This window comes from Oncorhynchus clarkii, chromosome 3, assembly GCF_045791955.1.
Source record: "Oncorhynchus clarkii lewisi isolate Uvic-CL-2024 chromosome 3, UVic_Ocla_1.0, whole genome shotgun sequence".
Taxonomy (NCBI): Eukaryota; Metazoa; Chordata; class Actinopteri; order Salmoniformes; family Salmonidae; genus Oncorhynchus; species Oncorhynchus clarkii.
The window spans coordinates 23,173,134-23,188,706 of record NC_092149.1 but is presented as its reverse complement, the minus strand read 5'-3'; the positions used below and the strand labels follow the sequence as shown (position 1 = coordinate 23,188,706).

The 15,573-nt window shown below is 43.2% G+C and overlaps 1 protein-coding gene across 1 annotated transcript; it reads left to right on the top strand.

Annotated features, from left to right (window-relative positions):
• The first annotated feature begins 108 nt into the window (after nt 1–108).
• Nucleotides 109–15,311, top strand: LOC139390988 (lysosomal-associated transmembrane protein 4B-like). The gene is made up of 7 exons (XM_071138438.1): nt 109–401; nt 1,181–1,292; nt 2,284–2,357; nt 2,735–2,857; nt 3,046–3,144; nt 9,763–9,858; nt 12,994–15,311. The coding sequence occupies exons 1-7, from the start codon at nt 309–311 to the stop codon at nt 13,078–13,080; spliced, it is 684 nt and encodes a 227-aa protein (XP_070994539.1). The 5' UTR covers nt 109–308; the 3' UTR covers nt 13,081–15,311.
• The last annotated feature ends 262 nt before the right edge of the window (nt 15,312–15,573 follow it).

Here is a 15,573-nt window from a genome sequence, read left to right as displayed (position 1 = left end):
TCAACATATCTCAATAAACATAGCAGGCAGCTACAGTGTAACTATTTAAATTTCCCGGCGTTGGTGAAGGATGATGGGAACTCTATTCTCGAAACTAGTTACATCACCGGCTCTTGATCCTATCTAGCCCAGGTCACATGCTCCAATGTTTGCTACTTGCTGAGTTGATCGCTAGAGCCGCGGTGAGGCTTTTATCACGAATTGTGGACGACACCGCGCGCGCCGGAGAAATTCACCTCGATCTATTTGGATTGTTTATCATTAACAGATATATATATCTGTGAAGTGCGTCTTCCTCGGACTACAATATGATTTCCCCGTGGGACCGATGGCATTCCACCAGATGCTGCCTGTGCTGTCATGTCCGCACAGGCACTGTTATCCTGGGGGTTTGGTATATGGTGAGCATCCACAGTCGCTATTATTCACATACCACTATTTAGATAGGCTCAACAAAAACGGTATGTTATTATTTGTAGGACGTTTTTCCATGTTAAATTATGTTTATCAAGTAGAAAGTGGTCTCATTGTGATTGGCTGCAAGTGATAACATTTATTTAATGGATTGTTTTGTTAATTATGAATGAACAAGTTATTCCTCTAAGGTGTCAACGTAACCTAACACCATTGGGGAAAAAACGTTCATTAATTTTTCAGTACACTCAGCCCTTCAGGACAGGTTACAGGTCTTGTCAGGTAGAAAGAAGCCTTTAGGCTATGGCAATAATTAATTTTACAATATGCATATAGGGCCTAGGCATATGTATAATTAATTTAAAAGTTAACACACTCTCTATCCTTGTGGAGTCTTTCCATCATGTTGACATTAAATTGAATGTCAGCCTACATTGCTGAGTTAAAGAGGTGGTTCACTCAAATTATACAATTACTGTTTCCTTACCTGGAACACACAGCCAAATAGTTCCTAATTAAGGAATCATATAATAAAGTAATTTGGGTGAACTAGTTATCCCTTTATAAAGACTGAGCTATTAATATGTATCTGTATCCTTGTCAGTCTGACTGGTCCTTATGTCTTTGATATTAGCTGATTAATGCCATCAAATGCTTGTGGAGCCTTTCCTTCGTGTTGTGGTTGAACCTTTCCCTAACGTTGATGTGTATCGTGCTCCTATCGTGTTTGTCAGTCTAAATGTCCTTATGTCTTAATGTCCTTTAGCTGATGAATGCGGTGGTGTTACTCATTCTCGTCACGGCCCTGGGTGATCCTGACCAGTACCATCTGACCAGCGCTGAGCTGGCTAACGACTTAGATGACATGGATGACGCCAGTAAGTAGCCTACAGCTTTATGTCTGGGATAGATGTGTGTGTGACGTTGCATAGGCCTGCCCACACCTCCTTAGTAGCCTGACGGGCCAGTGTGTTTGTGCTCTAGCCAACTCCTCTGTGTGTATGTGATGACAATGATGGAAACTACTATGGCGTTACATATCAACGCCAAAACTACTGGTTTTATAAATCACTTTATATAATTGAAAGCAGCCAATAGTCAGTATTTCTCTCACTACACAATAAAGCAAATAAAATCTCTGTCCGTGGGCACGCATGTCTAATGTTCAGCTGTGTTGTGTATTTCCACAAACTTGCTAAATCAGCTAGGTCTTGCCCAGGTTGGAAGTGCTGTAGCAGCATATGCTGGCCAAATCGACATGTCTGCCATTGGTTGTCTGTACAGTAGTGGCTGATTGACACTGACTGAGTTGACCCAGTTCCGGTCAGATTAAGCGGTCCTGTGATCCCTTTTGCCGTTGGTCCAGCTGGCCCTGCATTAGGCAGGCCATAGAAATATAATTACTAGAACGGCCATCCCTGTTCAAGTCAATGTGCCATGATAGGTGGAACGGCAAATTTCTACGAGGCAGGAAGTGATTCAGTTCAGGCTAGTTACAGAACTAAAGCAGACTGGCTTTTGTTCTGTTCTGTTGGAGCAGACAACTGTGTTCTCTGGGCTGTGCACAGATGGACAGGATTACTGTGACGCTGACAGTTTGTGACATAGTATTTTTGTTTTCTGTGAAATCCACTCAATGTCATGGTATCAAGATCAGGTCACATCTACACAGAGAAAGTTGGGTCATTGACACTGATTATGTGAAAATCTAAGAATGAGCTGAGTTTATTATAAGCTTATAAATTACTGTGAGATTAAGACAATCACCATCCAAGGACAAAACACCAAGTGATTTTTTTCATAATTTGCTACGGTTTAATTTATTTTAATGCAGACCTTGTATACAGTATGATTTCCCTTCTTTTCCAGACATGTGTATTGCTTCAGCAATCTCGTTGTTGATGATACTAATTTCTGGGATGGCGACCTACGGTGCGTATAAGGTAAGCAAAAGTCATGTCAAAAGCTTTCTGCTGTTGCTTGTACTGGTATACTATGTCTGCTCTCATAAGAATGAATACAGATGAAGACACTAGGAGGATCATCCAAATATAGTTTAAACTTTATTGTCCAAATGTAGTTAAAAAAAAAAAAAACAGTTAAAATCCAGATTTACAGACATGGTCTTGAATGGCATCGTCCCACTAGAGTAAGTTCACCAAAACTCCCACCAGAAACACATTGATTTATGTTTAACGCATCGGTCAGACCGTTTTGTTTGAATCTTTGTTTTTTCAGATAGATATATTAGCCTTTCCTGCCGCTGCAGCTCTTCAGATGCTATTCCCTCGTGTCTAACAAACAGTTTTTCCTGTTTCAGCAACATGCTGCTTGGATCATCCCATTCTTCTGCTACCAAGTCTTTGACTGTGCACTGAACACCCTGGTGGCTGTTAGTATTGTGGTCTACCCCAACACCATACAAGATTACCTCCAACAGCTGGTAAGAAGGACTCCAAAGTCAAACTCTTATTCTAATAAAGTGCCTGACATGACACTCTATTGCCTGTATAATGCACTAGATAGTGCACCATATAAGGAATTGGGTGCCATTTTGGATGTAGCCACCACACTCTACCCCCAATCTCACTGCAGCTGATTTTGTCCATCTATCTGGTGTCACCCTCACAGCCTGAGAACTTCCCCTACAAAGAGGACATCATGGCCATGAGCAATGTGTGCCTGGTCTTCATCGTGCTCCTCTTCATCGGATGCATCCTCACCTTCAAGGTAACTGCTACTGAACTGACACACACACACATATAATTTTCATTACTTACTGTATGAGTGACAAAACAGTGCTTATGCTGTGTGAGAGATGAAAATTGTGCTCATCTGAGGAAGTTATTCAGGTTATTTTTTGGGCAGAAACCCTTGGGGACAGACAGAGGGTCCTGCAGTGGTTCAAACGTCTGGCAGAAGCCGTTTCACAAGGCTGTTGTTTTCATAACACTATAATGGGAGCCATTAAGGCAGTGCCCTCGTCAGTGTTGCTCTTGGCCCATTCAGGCTAGAGAGCTTTCACATTAGCTCTGACACAAACTGTCAGATGATGCCAACTACCAATGTCCCACCACACTATACAACTCTGTTTTATGGCATTGTAAAAGCCCCTCTAAATGGCCTGCCTGTTCTATTAGGCTGCTGCTACAGAGCTCCATAGACTATCCAAAAGTAGGGAAACAGATTGAAAGAGGATGTGGTTTATTTTGATAGACTGCAGTAAGGCTCTGTGTCACCATGTAAAACTGTGGAGATACCTTACTGAGAGCATCTTAATGCAAACATGCTATAATAATGAGGATGAGCACACGTTTCTATTACTTCTGGTCCAATCCAAAAGTAAGGGTTGATACGTAGCTTTGCTCTCAGTGAGTGATAATTGTTCTGTATAGATGTTTGCTACCTCTACCAGCATATCATCCACAGACGACTGACGATTGTATGTGAGTTTAGCACATTGAGTAATGTATTTTGGAAACACAGAATGTCTATAGACATTATATACCATTACTTTACGTTGTTGAAGAGCCCGTAAAAGTGACAGAGGTGTGAATTCATTAAAGTTTTGTTACGTTACAGCCTTATTGTATAATGTATTAAATAAAAAATGTTCCTCATCAATCTACACACAATACCCCATAATGGCAAAGCAAAAAGTTTTTTTTATTTTTTATGTTTGCACATTTCTTTAAAAAATAAAACAATGAATACCTTATTTACATAAGTATTCAGACCCTTTGCTATGAGACTCGAAATTGAGCCCAGCTGCATCCTGTTTCCATTGATCATCCTTGAGATGTTTCTACTATTTGATTGGAGTCCACCTGTGGTAAATTCAATTGATTGGACATAATTTGGAAAGGCACACACCTGTTTATAAAAGGTCCCACAGTTGACAGTGCATGTCAGAGAAAAAAACAAGCCATGAGGTCGTTGGAATTGTCCCCAGAGCTCGGAGACAGGATTGTGTCGAGGCACAGATCTGTGGGAGGTGTAACAAAACATTTCTGCAGCATTGAAGGTTCCCAAGAACACAGTGGCCTCCATTCTTAATTGGAAGAAGTTTGGAACCACCAAGACACTTCCTAGAGCTGCCCGCCCGGCCAAACTGAGCAATCGGGGGAGAAGGGCTTTGGTCAGGGAGGTCACCAAGAACCCGATGGTCACTTTGACAGAGCTCAAGAGTTTCTCTGTTGAGATGAGAGAACCTTCCAGAAGCAGAACTATCTCTGCAGCACTCCACCAATCAGGCATTTATGGTAGAGTGGCCAGATGGAAACCACTCCTTAGTAAATGGCACATGACAGCACACTTGGAGTTTGCCAAAAGGCACTTAATGATCTCTGACCATGAGAAACAAGATTCTCAGGTCTGATGAAACCAAGATTGAACTCTTTGGCCTGAATGCCAAGTGTCACGTCTGGAGGAAACCTGGCACCATCGCTACGGTGAAGCATAGTGGTGGCAGCATCATGCTGTGGGGGTGTTTTTCAGTGGCAGGGACCGGGCGACTAGTCAGGATTGAGGAAAAGATTAACGGAGCAAAGTACAGAGAGATCCTTGATGAAAACCTACTCCAGAGCACTCAGAACCTCAGACTGGGACGAAGGTTCACCTTGCAACAGGACAATGACCCTAAGCACACAGGCAAGACAACGCAGGAGAGTGGCTTCGGGACAAGTCTCTGAATGTCCTTGAGTGGCCCAGCCAGAGCCCGGACTTGAACCCGACCTGAAAATAGCTGTGCAGCGATATATATACACTTCTCAAAAAAATAAAGGGAACACTAAAATAACACATCCTAGATATGAATGAATGAAATATTCTTATTAAATACTTTTTTCTTTACATAGTTGAATATGCTGACAACAAAATCACACAGAAATTATCAATGGAAATCAAATTTATCAACCCATGGAGGTCTGGATTAGGAGTCACACTCAAAATTAAAGTGGAAAACCACACTACAGTAAAAATGAGGCTCAGTAGTATGTGTGGCCTCCACGTGCCTGTATGACCTCCCTACAACGCCTGGGCATGCTCCTGATGAGGTGGCGGATGGTCTCCTGAGGGATCTCCTCCCAGACCTGGACTAAAGCATCCGCCAACTCCTGGACAGTCTGTGGTGCAACGTGGCGTTGGTGGATGGAGCGAGACATGATGTCCCAGATGTGCTCAATTGGATTCAGGTCTGGGGAACGGGCGGGCCAGTCCATAGCATCAATGCCTTCCTCTTGCAGGAACTGCTGACACACTCCAGCCACATGAGGTCTAGCATTGTCTTGCATTAGGAGGAACCCAGGGCCAACCGCACCAGCATATGGTCTCACAAGGGGTCTGAGGATCTCATCTCGGTACCTAATGGCAGTCAGGCTACCTCTGGCGAGCACATGGAGGGCTGTGCGGCCCCCCAAAGAAATGCCACACCACACCATGACTGACCCACCGCTAAACCGGTCATGCTGGAGGATGTTGCAGGCAGCAGAACGTTCTCCACGGCGTCTCCAGACTGTCACGTCTGTCACATGTGCTCAGTGTGAACCTGCTTTCATCTGTGAAGAGCACAGGGCGTCAGTGGCGAATTTGCCAATCTTGGTGTTCTCTGGCAAATGCCAAACGTCCTGCACGGTGTTGGGCTGTAAGCACAACCCCCACCTGTGGACGTCGGGCCCTCATACCACCCTCATGGAGTCTGTTTCTGACCGTTTGAGCAGACACATGCCCATTTGTGGCCTGCTGGAGGTCATTTTGCAGGGCTCTGGCAGTGCTCCTCCTGCTCCTCCTTGCACAAAGTCCTGCTGCTGTGTTGTTGCCCTCCTACGGCCTCCTCCACGTCTCCTGATGTACTGGCCTGTCTCCTGGTAGCGCCTCCATGCTCTGGACACTACGCTGACAGACACAGCAAACCTTCTTGCCACAGCTCGCATTGATGTGCCCTCCTGGATGAGCTGCACTACCTGAGCCACTTGTGTGGGTTGTAGACTCCGTCTCATGCAACCACTATAGTGAAAGCACCACCAGCATTCAAAAGTGATCAAAACATCAGCCAGGAAGCATAGGAACTGAGAAGTGGTCTGTGGTTATCACCTGCAGAACCACTCCTTTATTGGGGGTGTCTTGCTAATTGCATATAATTTCCACCTGTTGTCTATTCCATTTGCACAACAGCATGTGAAATTTATTGTCAATCAGTATTGCTTCCTAAGTGGACAGTTTGATTTCACAGAAGTGTGATTGACTTGGAGTTACATTGTGTTGTGTAAGTGTTCCCTTTATTTTTTGAGCAGTGTATATATATATATATGTATATATCAAAAGAAATCAGCCCTCAGGGAAAAAAAATTGTAGACCTCCACATGTCTGGTTCATCCTCGGGAGCAATTTCCAAACGCCTGAAGGTGCCACGTTCATCTGTACAAAAAATAGTATGCAAGTATAAACACCATGGGACCACTCAGCCGTCATACTGCTCAGGAAGGAGACGCGTTCTGTTTCCTAGAGATTAACATACTTTAGTGCGAAACACACATACATACATACAGTGGGGCAAAAAAGTATTTGGTCAGCCACCAATTGTGCAAGTTCTCCCACTTAAAAAGAAGAGAGGCCTGTAAAAAAAATCCAGAAAATGACATTATAGGATTTTTAATGAATTTATTTGCCAATTATGGTGGAAAATAAGTATTTGGTCACCTACAAACAAGTAAGATTTCTGACTCTCACAAACCTGTAACTTCTTCTTTAAGAGGCTCCTCTGTCCACCACTCGTTACCTGTATTAATGGCACCTGTGTGAACTTGTTATCAGTATAAAAGACACCTGTCCACAACCTCAAACAGTCACACTCCAACCTCCACTATGGCCAAGACCAAAGAGCTGTCAAAAGACACCAGAAACAAAATTGTAGACCTGCACCAGGCTGGGAAGACTGAATCTGCAATAGGTAAGCAGCTTGGTTTGAAGAAATCAACTGTGGGAGCAATTATTAGGAAATGGAAGACATACAAGACCACTGATAATCTCCCTCGATCTGAGGCTCCACGCAAGATCTCACCCCGTGGGGTCAAAATGATCACAAGAACGGTGAGCAAAAATCCAAGAACCGCACGGGGGGACCTAGTGAATGACCTGCAGAGAGCTGGCACCAAAGTAACAAAGCCTACCATCAGTAACACACTACGCTGCCAGGGACTCAAATCCTGCAGTGCCAGACGTGTCCCCCTGCTTAAGCCAGTACATTTCCAGGCCCGTCTGAAGTTTGCTAGAGAGCATTTGGATGATCCAGAAGAAGATTGGGAGAATGTCATATGGTCAGATGAAACCAAAATATAACTTTTTGGTAAAAACTCAACTTGTCGTGTTTGGAGGACAAAGAATGCTGAGTTGCATCCAAAGAACACCATACCTACTGTGAAGCATGGGGGTGGAAACATCATGCTTTGGGGCTGTTTTTCTGCAAAGGGACCAGGACGACTGATCCGTGTAAAGGAAAGAATGAATGGGGCCATGTACCGTGAGATTTTGAGTGAAAACCTCCTTCCATCAGCAAGGGCATTGAAGATGAAACGTGGCTGGGTCTTTCAGCATGACAATGATCCCAAACACACCGCCCGGGCAACGAAGGAGTGGCTTCGTAAGAAGCATTTCAAGGTCCTGGAGTGGCCTAGCCAGTCTCCAGATCTCAAGCCCATAGAAAATCTTTGGAGGGAGTTGAAAGTCCGTGTTGCCCAGCAACAGCCCCAAAACATCACTGCTCTAGAGGAGATCTGCATGGAGGAATGGGCCAAAATACCAGCAACAGTGTGTGAAAACTTACAGAAAACGTTTGACCTCTGTCATTGCCAACAAAGGGTATATAACAAAGTATTGAGACATTTTTGTTATTGACCAAATACTTATTTTCCACCATAATTTGCAAATAAATTCATAAAAAATCCTACAATGTGATTTTCTGGATTTTTTTTTTCTCATTTTGTCTGTCATAGTTGAAGTGCACCTACGATGAAAATTACAGGCCTCATCTTTTTAAGTGGGAGAACTTGCACAATTGGTGGCTGACTAAATACTTTTTTGCCCCACTATACATACACACACACACACACACACACACACACACACACACTGGGGAGAACAAGTATTTGATTCCGTCTCTCACAGTTGATGTGTACCTATGATAAAAATTACAGACCTCTACATGCTTTGTAAGTAGGAAAACCTGCAAAATCGGCAGTGTATCTGTAACGGATGTGAAACGGCTAGCTTAGTTAGCGTGGGCGCTAAATAGCGTTTCAATCAGTGACGTCACTTGCTCTGAGACCTTGAAGTAGTAGTTCCCCTTGCTCTGCAAGGGCCGCGGCTTTTGTGGAGCGATGGGTAACGACGCTTCGTAGGTGTCAGTTGTTGATGTGTGCAGAAGGTCCCTGGTTCGCGCCCGGGTATGGGCGAGGGGACGGTTTAAAATTATACTGTTACATTGATGCTGTTGACCCGGATTACTGGTTGCTGCGGAAAAAAAAAGGAGGAAGGTCAAAAGGGGGGTGAGTGTAACGGATGTGAAACGGCTAGCTTAGTTAGCGTGGGCGCTAAATAGCGTTTCAATCAGTGACGTCACTTGCTCTGAGACCTTGAAGTAGTAGGTCCCCTTGCTTTTGTGGAGCGATGGGTAACGATGCTTCGAGGGTGACTGTTGATGTGTGCAGAAGGCCCCTGGTTCGCGCCCGGGTATGGGCGAGGGGACGGTTTAAAATTATACTGTTACATATCAAATACTTGTTCTCCCCACTGTATGTGTGTGTGTGCGCAAATTCTAAAAACCTGCTTTGCTTTGTCATTATGGTGTATTGTGTGTAGATTGATGAGGGGACACACACAATTTAATCAATTTTAGAGAATGTGGAAAAAGTCTAGGTGTCTGAATACTTTCCAAATGCACTGTGTATATATACAGCTGAGCTCAGTCCTAGTCTGTCTTATAGGAGCCAACTGCTTTACCAGATGGTGTTTGGCTGGACAGGACAAATCGCCCAGAAAACTACCGTACTGCTCACTGAGCGTGATGATGTCAGGGAATAATGAGAGCTTGTTTTTGTACCACTCTCCTGAATGAGCTGTACTATACCTTTCTGCAATGGACTGGACATTGAGTCTTGTCATTTTCTGAATGAATGAATCCCCTCTGCATTGGGCTGGAGATTGAGTCTTTACGCTTTCTGAATTAATTATACAGTACCCCTTTGGATTAAGATGAATATTGAGCCTTTGAGAGATACTGTACCTTTTAAATTATGTCAGCTGTTGATAAAGTTATTTTCTTTCATGTCTTTGATAATGGTTTTCCCTTTGCAGGCATACCTGATAGCATGTGTGTGGAACTGCTACCGGTATGTGCGTGCAAGAAGCACCACAGAAGTCCTGATATACGTCACTACTAATGACACCACGGTAAGTCCCAGGATACAAGCATCTATTTAAATTGCTGTACTGTACATGAATGACAAGTCCTACATTATGGCATGGTGGGTTCGTTTTTGTATTTTATACTAGTCTGCTGTAGTTACTACAGTGTTATGCAATTTCCTCTGTTCAGTTAGTTGGGTTTGAAGAAACTGACATATACTCCAGACAAACCACCTCTGTGAATGCTAACTACCTTTATGACAGTTATGTTTTTCCACAAATATTGACATGCTTTTACTCCTACAATAATGTTTTAATTTCCAACTCGACCAGCAGCTGAGAAATGCACTGTTTCTGTTATTCACTCTAACCCTTTGCTTGCAAAGTTGAAACAATCTAGATATTTACCAGTGCTGTACTATCATATAATATATTTCTTTGTATCATATGAATACATCTCATCTACTCTATAATTACCCATCCCTCCCTTCCTCATTAACTCCCTCTGCTTTGTGCTTTGCATTCTGGAGAAAGTAAAAATAATAAATATATCATAAAGCATTCATCATATCTCGGTGTGATAGGTCACTGATCAGGTTCATATTATGCGTAGGTTAGGTTCCCCTCAAGACGGTGAGGGAGAGCACATTCCATCAGTAAAGCCATCATGTCAGAGTAGGAAGGAAGTATAAAGTTGTAGTAAGAGGCTTTGCGTGGATGAGGCCGGAAAAAAATCCACACTGGCAAACTCATTAATATGGCCATAGTACATTGGCCACCTACTCAATGAAAATCTCTTGGTTTGTCTCTCTCTCTACTGGTATCATATAGCTCAAGCTTGGCCACCTGGCTGCTTATCCGCAGATATTACAACACGTTATCCACTGTTGAACCAGGGGAGGGGAGAAATGCAGCCTGAAAACATGGCGTTAGCGAGGGGTGGATCTGGTTTAGCTATCAGATCATTGCAGCACTGCTCATCCAGCTAGCCTGGGGGAAGAAGATTACTGTGTGATGTCACAATGCAGGTGTAGGAGAGGAGAGTCAGGGGTTGTCAACAGTGTTTGTACCTCAACGATGAGAGTCAGAACAATACCATTATCAGGACTTTTTGTTCCACCAGTAAAATGTGTCACTGCATAATGTTGTAATTGACAAGAGTTTGATATCCAAAAGTGATGAAGTAGGCTTATGTAAATTGGATATTTATTTGTCACCCCGAATATAAACCTTAAATTCAAAGCCACTACGAATGGCTCATGATGCTCATGATTTGTTTTGAACATGTAGAGCACAGGTCAGCTACAATGTGGCTTTTTTTGTTCTGACCCCCAAACGTTTTTAGCACCAGGAATTCAGCTTAAAATCTGTTCAAGTATTTCCACCCCCCCTACTTTCATTTCTTTTTTTACCTGTCCCGCAGTTGGCATTTTGCCTACTGCTGGGGACGTCATTGTAAATAAGAATTTGTACTTAATTGTCTTGCATATTTAAATAAAACATATATAGTTGCCTACCCTGATGTAGAGGAATGACTTGATGTTTTGGTCTAGAGAAGCTGAGGCCCTTCTGGTGCTCCTTATGTGTAAAACACCTTAGCTATAAAAGGGATTGGACGAGACTGCTCTTTTTAACCATTCAAATCATTAGTCAAAAGTGCGAGAAAAACAACATTCTGCCTGCCATGCTTTCTGTAGGTCTAGGCTTTTCAATTTAGGCTTCGAGTGGGCAAGTGGGCAGAACATATTCTGGTAGACCACCAGTCTAATGGAGTGTTCTGATTCCCTACTTCTCTCCTGAAGTGTACACTCACTCACTCCCCTCCTAAACTTAAATGATGTTGATTAAGTGATTTAGAGGAGTTTCCTACACCAGTCCATTCCTTTTAAATCTATAGTGGGGATTGACTGAGTGTACACTTCATGGAAAAAGGTAGACTGCAGCCATCTGTGTATTATTGACAGGTTATTATAATCAGGGACACTGCGTTGCCTTCCGACAGGTGGCGTCACTCCTACACGACGCTAAGCCCTCGAACAGTGCAGATGGAGTTGTGCTAATAATGGGGATAGCCTACTGTAGATGTGATGTCTTCCACATTATGAAAGTCAGTATGTCTGGACTGAGCAGAGCCACCGAGGGGGCGGTTTTCCAGACACACATTGCTTTTTAGTCCAGGACTCGACCTAATCTGTGTCCGGGAAACCACCCCGTGAAGTATAGCTTCAGGACATCAAACACAATGTGTAGTGTTAAATCACTGGTCTGAGATCAGAAAGGTTCACCATGACATGGACTCCAGCCTGGACTGTAATGCCATTATGCCCCTAACTAGTGCCTTACTGATGTGTGTGAGGATGGCATTGGCATACTCTAACCAACCGGTGTTGTCCATCGAAAATGCATTGAATCAGAGATGTTGCCTATAGTATGTCTCTGTGTTAGTAGGAAAACCAGGATGGGTTACATGCATCTGAGAGCGACACACACACACACACACACACACACACACACATCCCATGATAGCATTTGGTTGGTTCCCCAGAGAGAGTGTAGTAGTCTGAAGAGAGGACATCTGAGACGGAGTTCTACTTTACCTCATCAAATACATAGAGGAACTGGCTGACTGAACCTGACTCATGTCAGTCAGATAGGATGAGAATGTGGACTTGCCTTGCTGACTGAGAACCACAGTCACTGCCTGGAATCCAAACTGTTTCACTTCACAGATTTCAGTCTGGACCTGCTCCAATAGACTTGGATCGCATTCATTTACTGTATGGCCTTCTCTATAGATTTGGCCTCTCAATAGACTTGTACCACATTCATTCATGGCCTGCCTTTGTCCCTCTTTAATCTTCTCTATTCTCCCATCCAGACTATTTGAAGATCATTACAGATCTGTTTTGAAATCCTCTGTCATCCTCTCTATATATGACCATCGTGTCACTTCCGGGAGCTCACACTATTTTCACTTTATCCTCAAGAGTATATTTGACCAACTGCTGTTTGGAATTAGACCAATACACAGCCTATTATATTACTGCTTGTAGTCTTTGCCAGTGACAAAAACCAATATATTCGAAACCATGTCAAAAAGTTAAATAGCATTTTGATGTCGGTTGTCAGTCACACATTAGAAGACTCTGGTCTTGATCACCCTTTATTCTGTATTCCCAGGTACTGTTACCCCCATACGATGACACCATGGCTATTCCATCATCCAAGAACGCTCCTCCCCCCTATGGGGCACCCTACATAGCATGAAGAATCTGGGCCGCTGTTCTGCTGACGGACTGGACCCCCTTGTTACTACAGCAGCCAGACATTCCAACCAGACCTGGGCAACAAATATGATGTTTTCTTTCCAATACATTATTCATTTTATAGTTGGCATTTGATAACTGGGTGTGTAGTGTTAGCAGTATTTTAATTTAAAAAAAAATGTTTTGTAATAATTTGACCCAGACCCCAATACTACTGATTCTTTTCAAAACATTTAACCTACACACATTTACTTATTTACCTGTTACTGTGATACTGTTTAACATTATACTGTTTATTTGGAGTTATTTATTTTCACTGATCTACAGTTGAAACATTGAGCAGGAAAGAGTTCAAATATGAGCGCTAGTAGTGAGTGTAATAGCAGATATATTTTTATTTATTGTACTAAACTGTACTTCTACATGTTCTCTACTGTCAGTCCTAGTCCAAAGGCCACCCACCAGAAACGTGTTTTCATGGTCTAAGTACACACCCTCAGGGGTGTCCCCTCCTGTATTCCCTTTTCACCCACGACTGCGTGGCCAAACACGACTCCAACACCATCATTAAGTTTGCTCACGATACAACAGTGGTAGGCTTGATCACCAACAACGATGAGACGACCTATAGGGAGGAGGTCAGAGAACTGGCCGTGTGGTGCCAGGAAAACAATCTCTCCCTCAATGTGAGCAAGACAAAGGAGCTGATCGTGGACTACAGCAAAAGGCTGGCCGAAGAGGCCCCCATTAACATCGACGGGGCTGTAGTGGAGCGGGTCGAGAGTTTCAAGTTCCTTGGTGTCCACATCACCAACAAACTATCATGGTCCAAACACACCAAGACAGTTGTGAAGAGGGCACGACAAAACCTTTTCCCCCTCAGGAGACTGAAAAGATTTGGCATAGGCCCCCAGATCCTCAAAAGATTCTACAGCTGCACCATCGAGAGCATCCTGACCCGTTGCATCACCGCCTGGTATGGCAACTGCTCAGCATCTGACCGTAAGGCACTACAGAGGGTAGTGCGAACGGCCCAGGGCCAAACTTCCTGCCATCCAGGACCTATATAATAGGCGGTGTCAGAGGAAAGCCCATAAAATTGTCAGTGACTCCAGTCCCCCAAGTTATAGGCTGTCTTCTCTGCTACCGCATGGCAAGCGATACCGGAGCTCCAAGTCTAGGACCAAAAGGCTCCTCAACAGCTTCTACCCCCAAACCATTAGACTGCTGAACAATTTACATTGACCCCCCCCCCCCCCCCTTGTACACTGCTGCTACTCGCTGTTTGTTTGTTACCTAAGCCTAGTCATTTTGCCCCCACCTACATGTATAGATTACCTCAACTAGCCTGTACCCCTGCACACTGACTCTGGACCGGTGCCCTTGTATATAGCCTTGTTATTCTTATTCTTATTGTGTCACTTTTTATTATAACTTTTGATTGTAGCCTACTTGGTAAATATTTACTTCTTCATGAATTGCACTGTTGCTTAGTAAGTAAGAATTTCACGGTAAAGTCTAGACCTACACAAATCAAATCAGGCACTGCAACCCCCCCACATTTTTTTAAATGTATTATTATTGCCCATGATTTAGGCTGGTCCCAGAGCTGTATGTGCGTTTTCATGACGATTACAGTCAGAGGAGTTAGCTAAAGCACACACAGATCTGAAAACAGGCGAATGAGGATTGTATCCTCGACTCAAAATATTTATTTGTTCTGCCCATGATCACTGTTCGTTGTTGGATTTCCTTTACAAACAACATCCTTTCTGATTAGGGTGCACTGAGAGATGTATGTTGCTATGCGCGGAAGGATCCCAAAGATTTAAAGCACTTGCCTGTAATCTAACAGATGACCGAAGAGCAGAAGTCATATCACCAAGTTACTTGTACGTTATAGTTTAGTGTGTGTAGAAAACTGTCATTATCCTGAATTATTACAACAGGACTGTGTTGAGTTGACATTTATTTTTAAGGTTGAGTTATATGACTTGTACATTTGATCTTATATCTGTGTTGTTTCGAATAAAGTAAAAAGTGGTGGTCCTGTTTTTTGAATTAAGCCAATGTAAGCAGACCAGTCTGCTCTGCTGGATGCAGTTATTGGCAAGCTGTTCCCCAGACGGGGGATGTCCTCTGAGGACTCCGTCACATTTAACCGTCTGCTGCTGCAGCATAAAAAGACATAGAAGTTATATTTATTTGTCTATTAAAAACACATTTAATTGATGGACAGATCTTGTTTTTATTTTGGATCCATAAGTATGCTGTGTGTTGTATTTACTGTGCATCTCATTTTAATGTGTTATACACTTGATCAGTTCTAGGGCAGGGGCTACGGTTCTGTTTTTCAAAAGGGCTTTGAGACAAATCCACTATAGTATAATTGTGTTACGTCACATCACTGCTGGTTAGGCCTATGAGATGAAAAGTCAAGGACTAAAAGGCCTCGTTTTTTCTTCGACTGGCACTAATTCTGTCTTCCTCATAA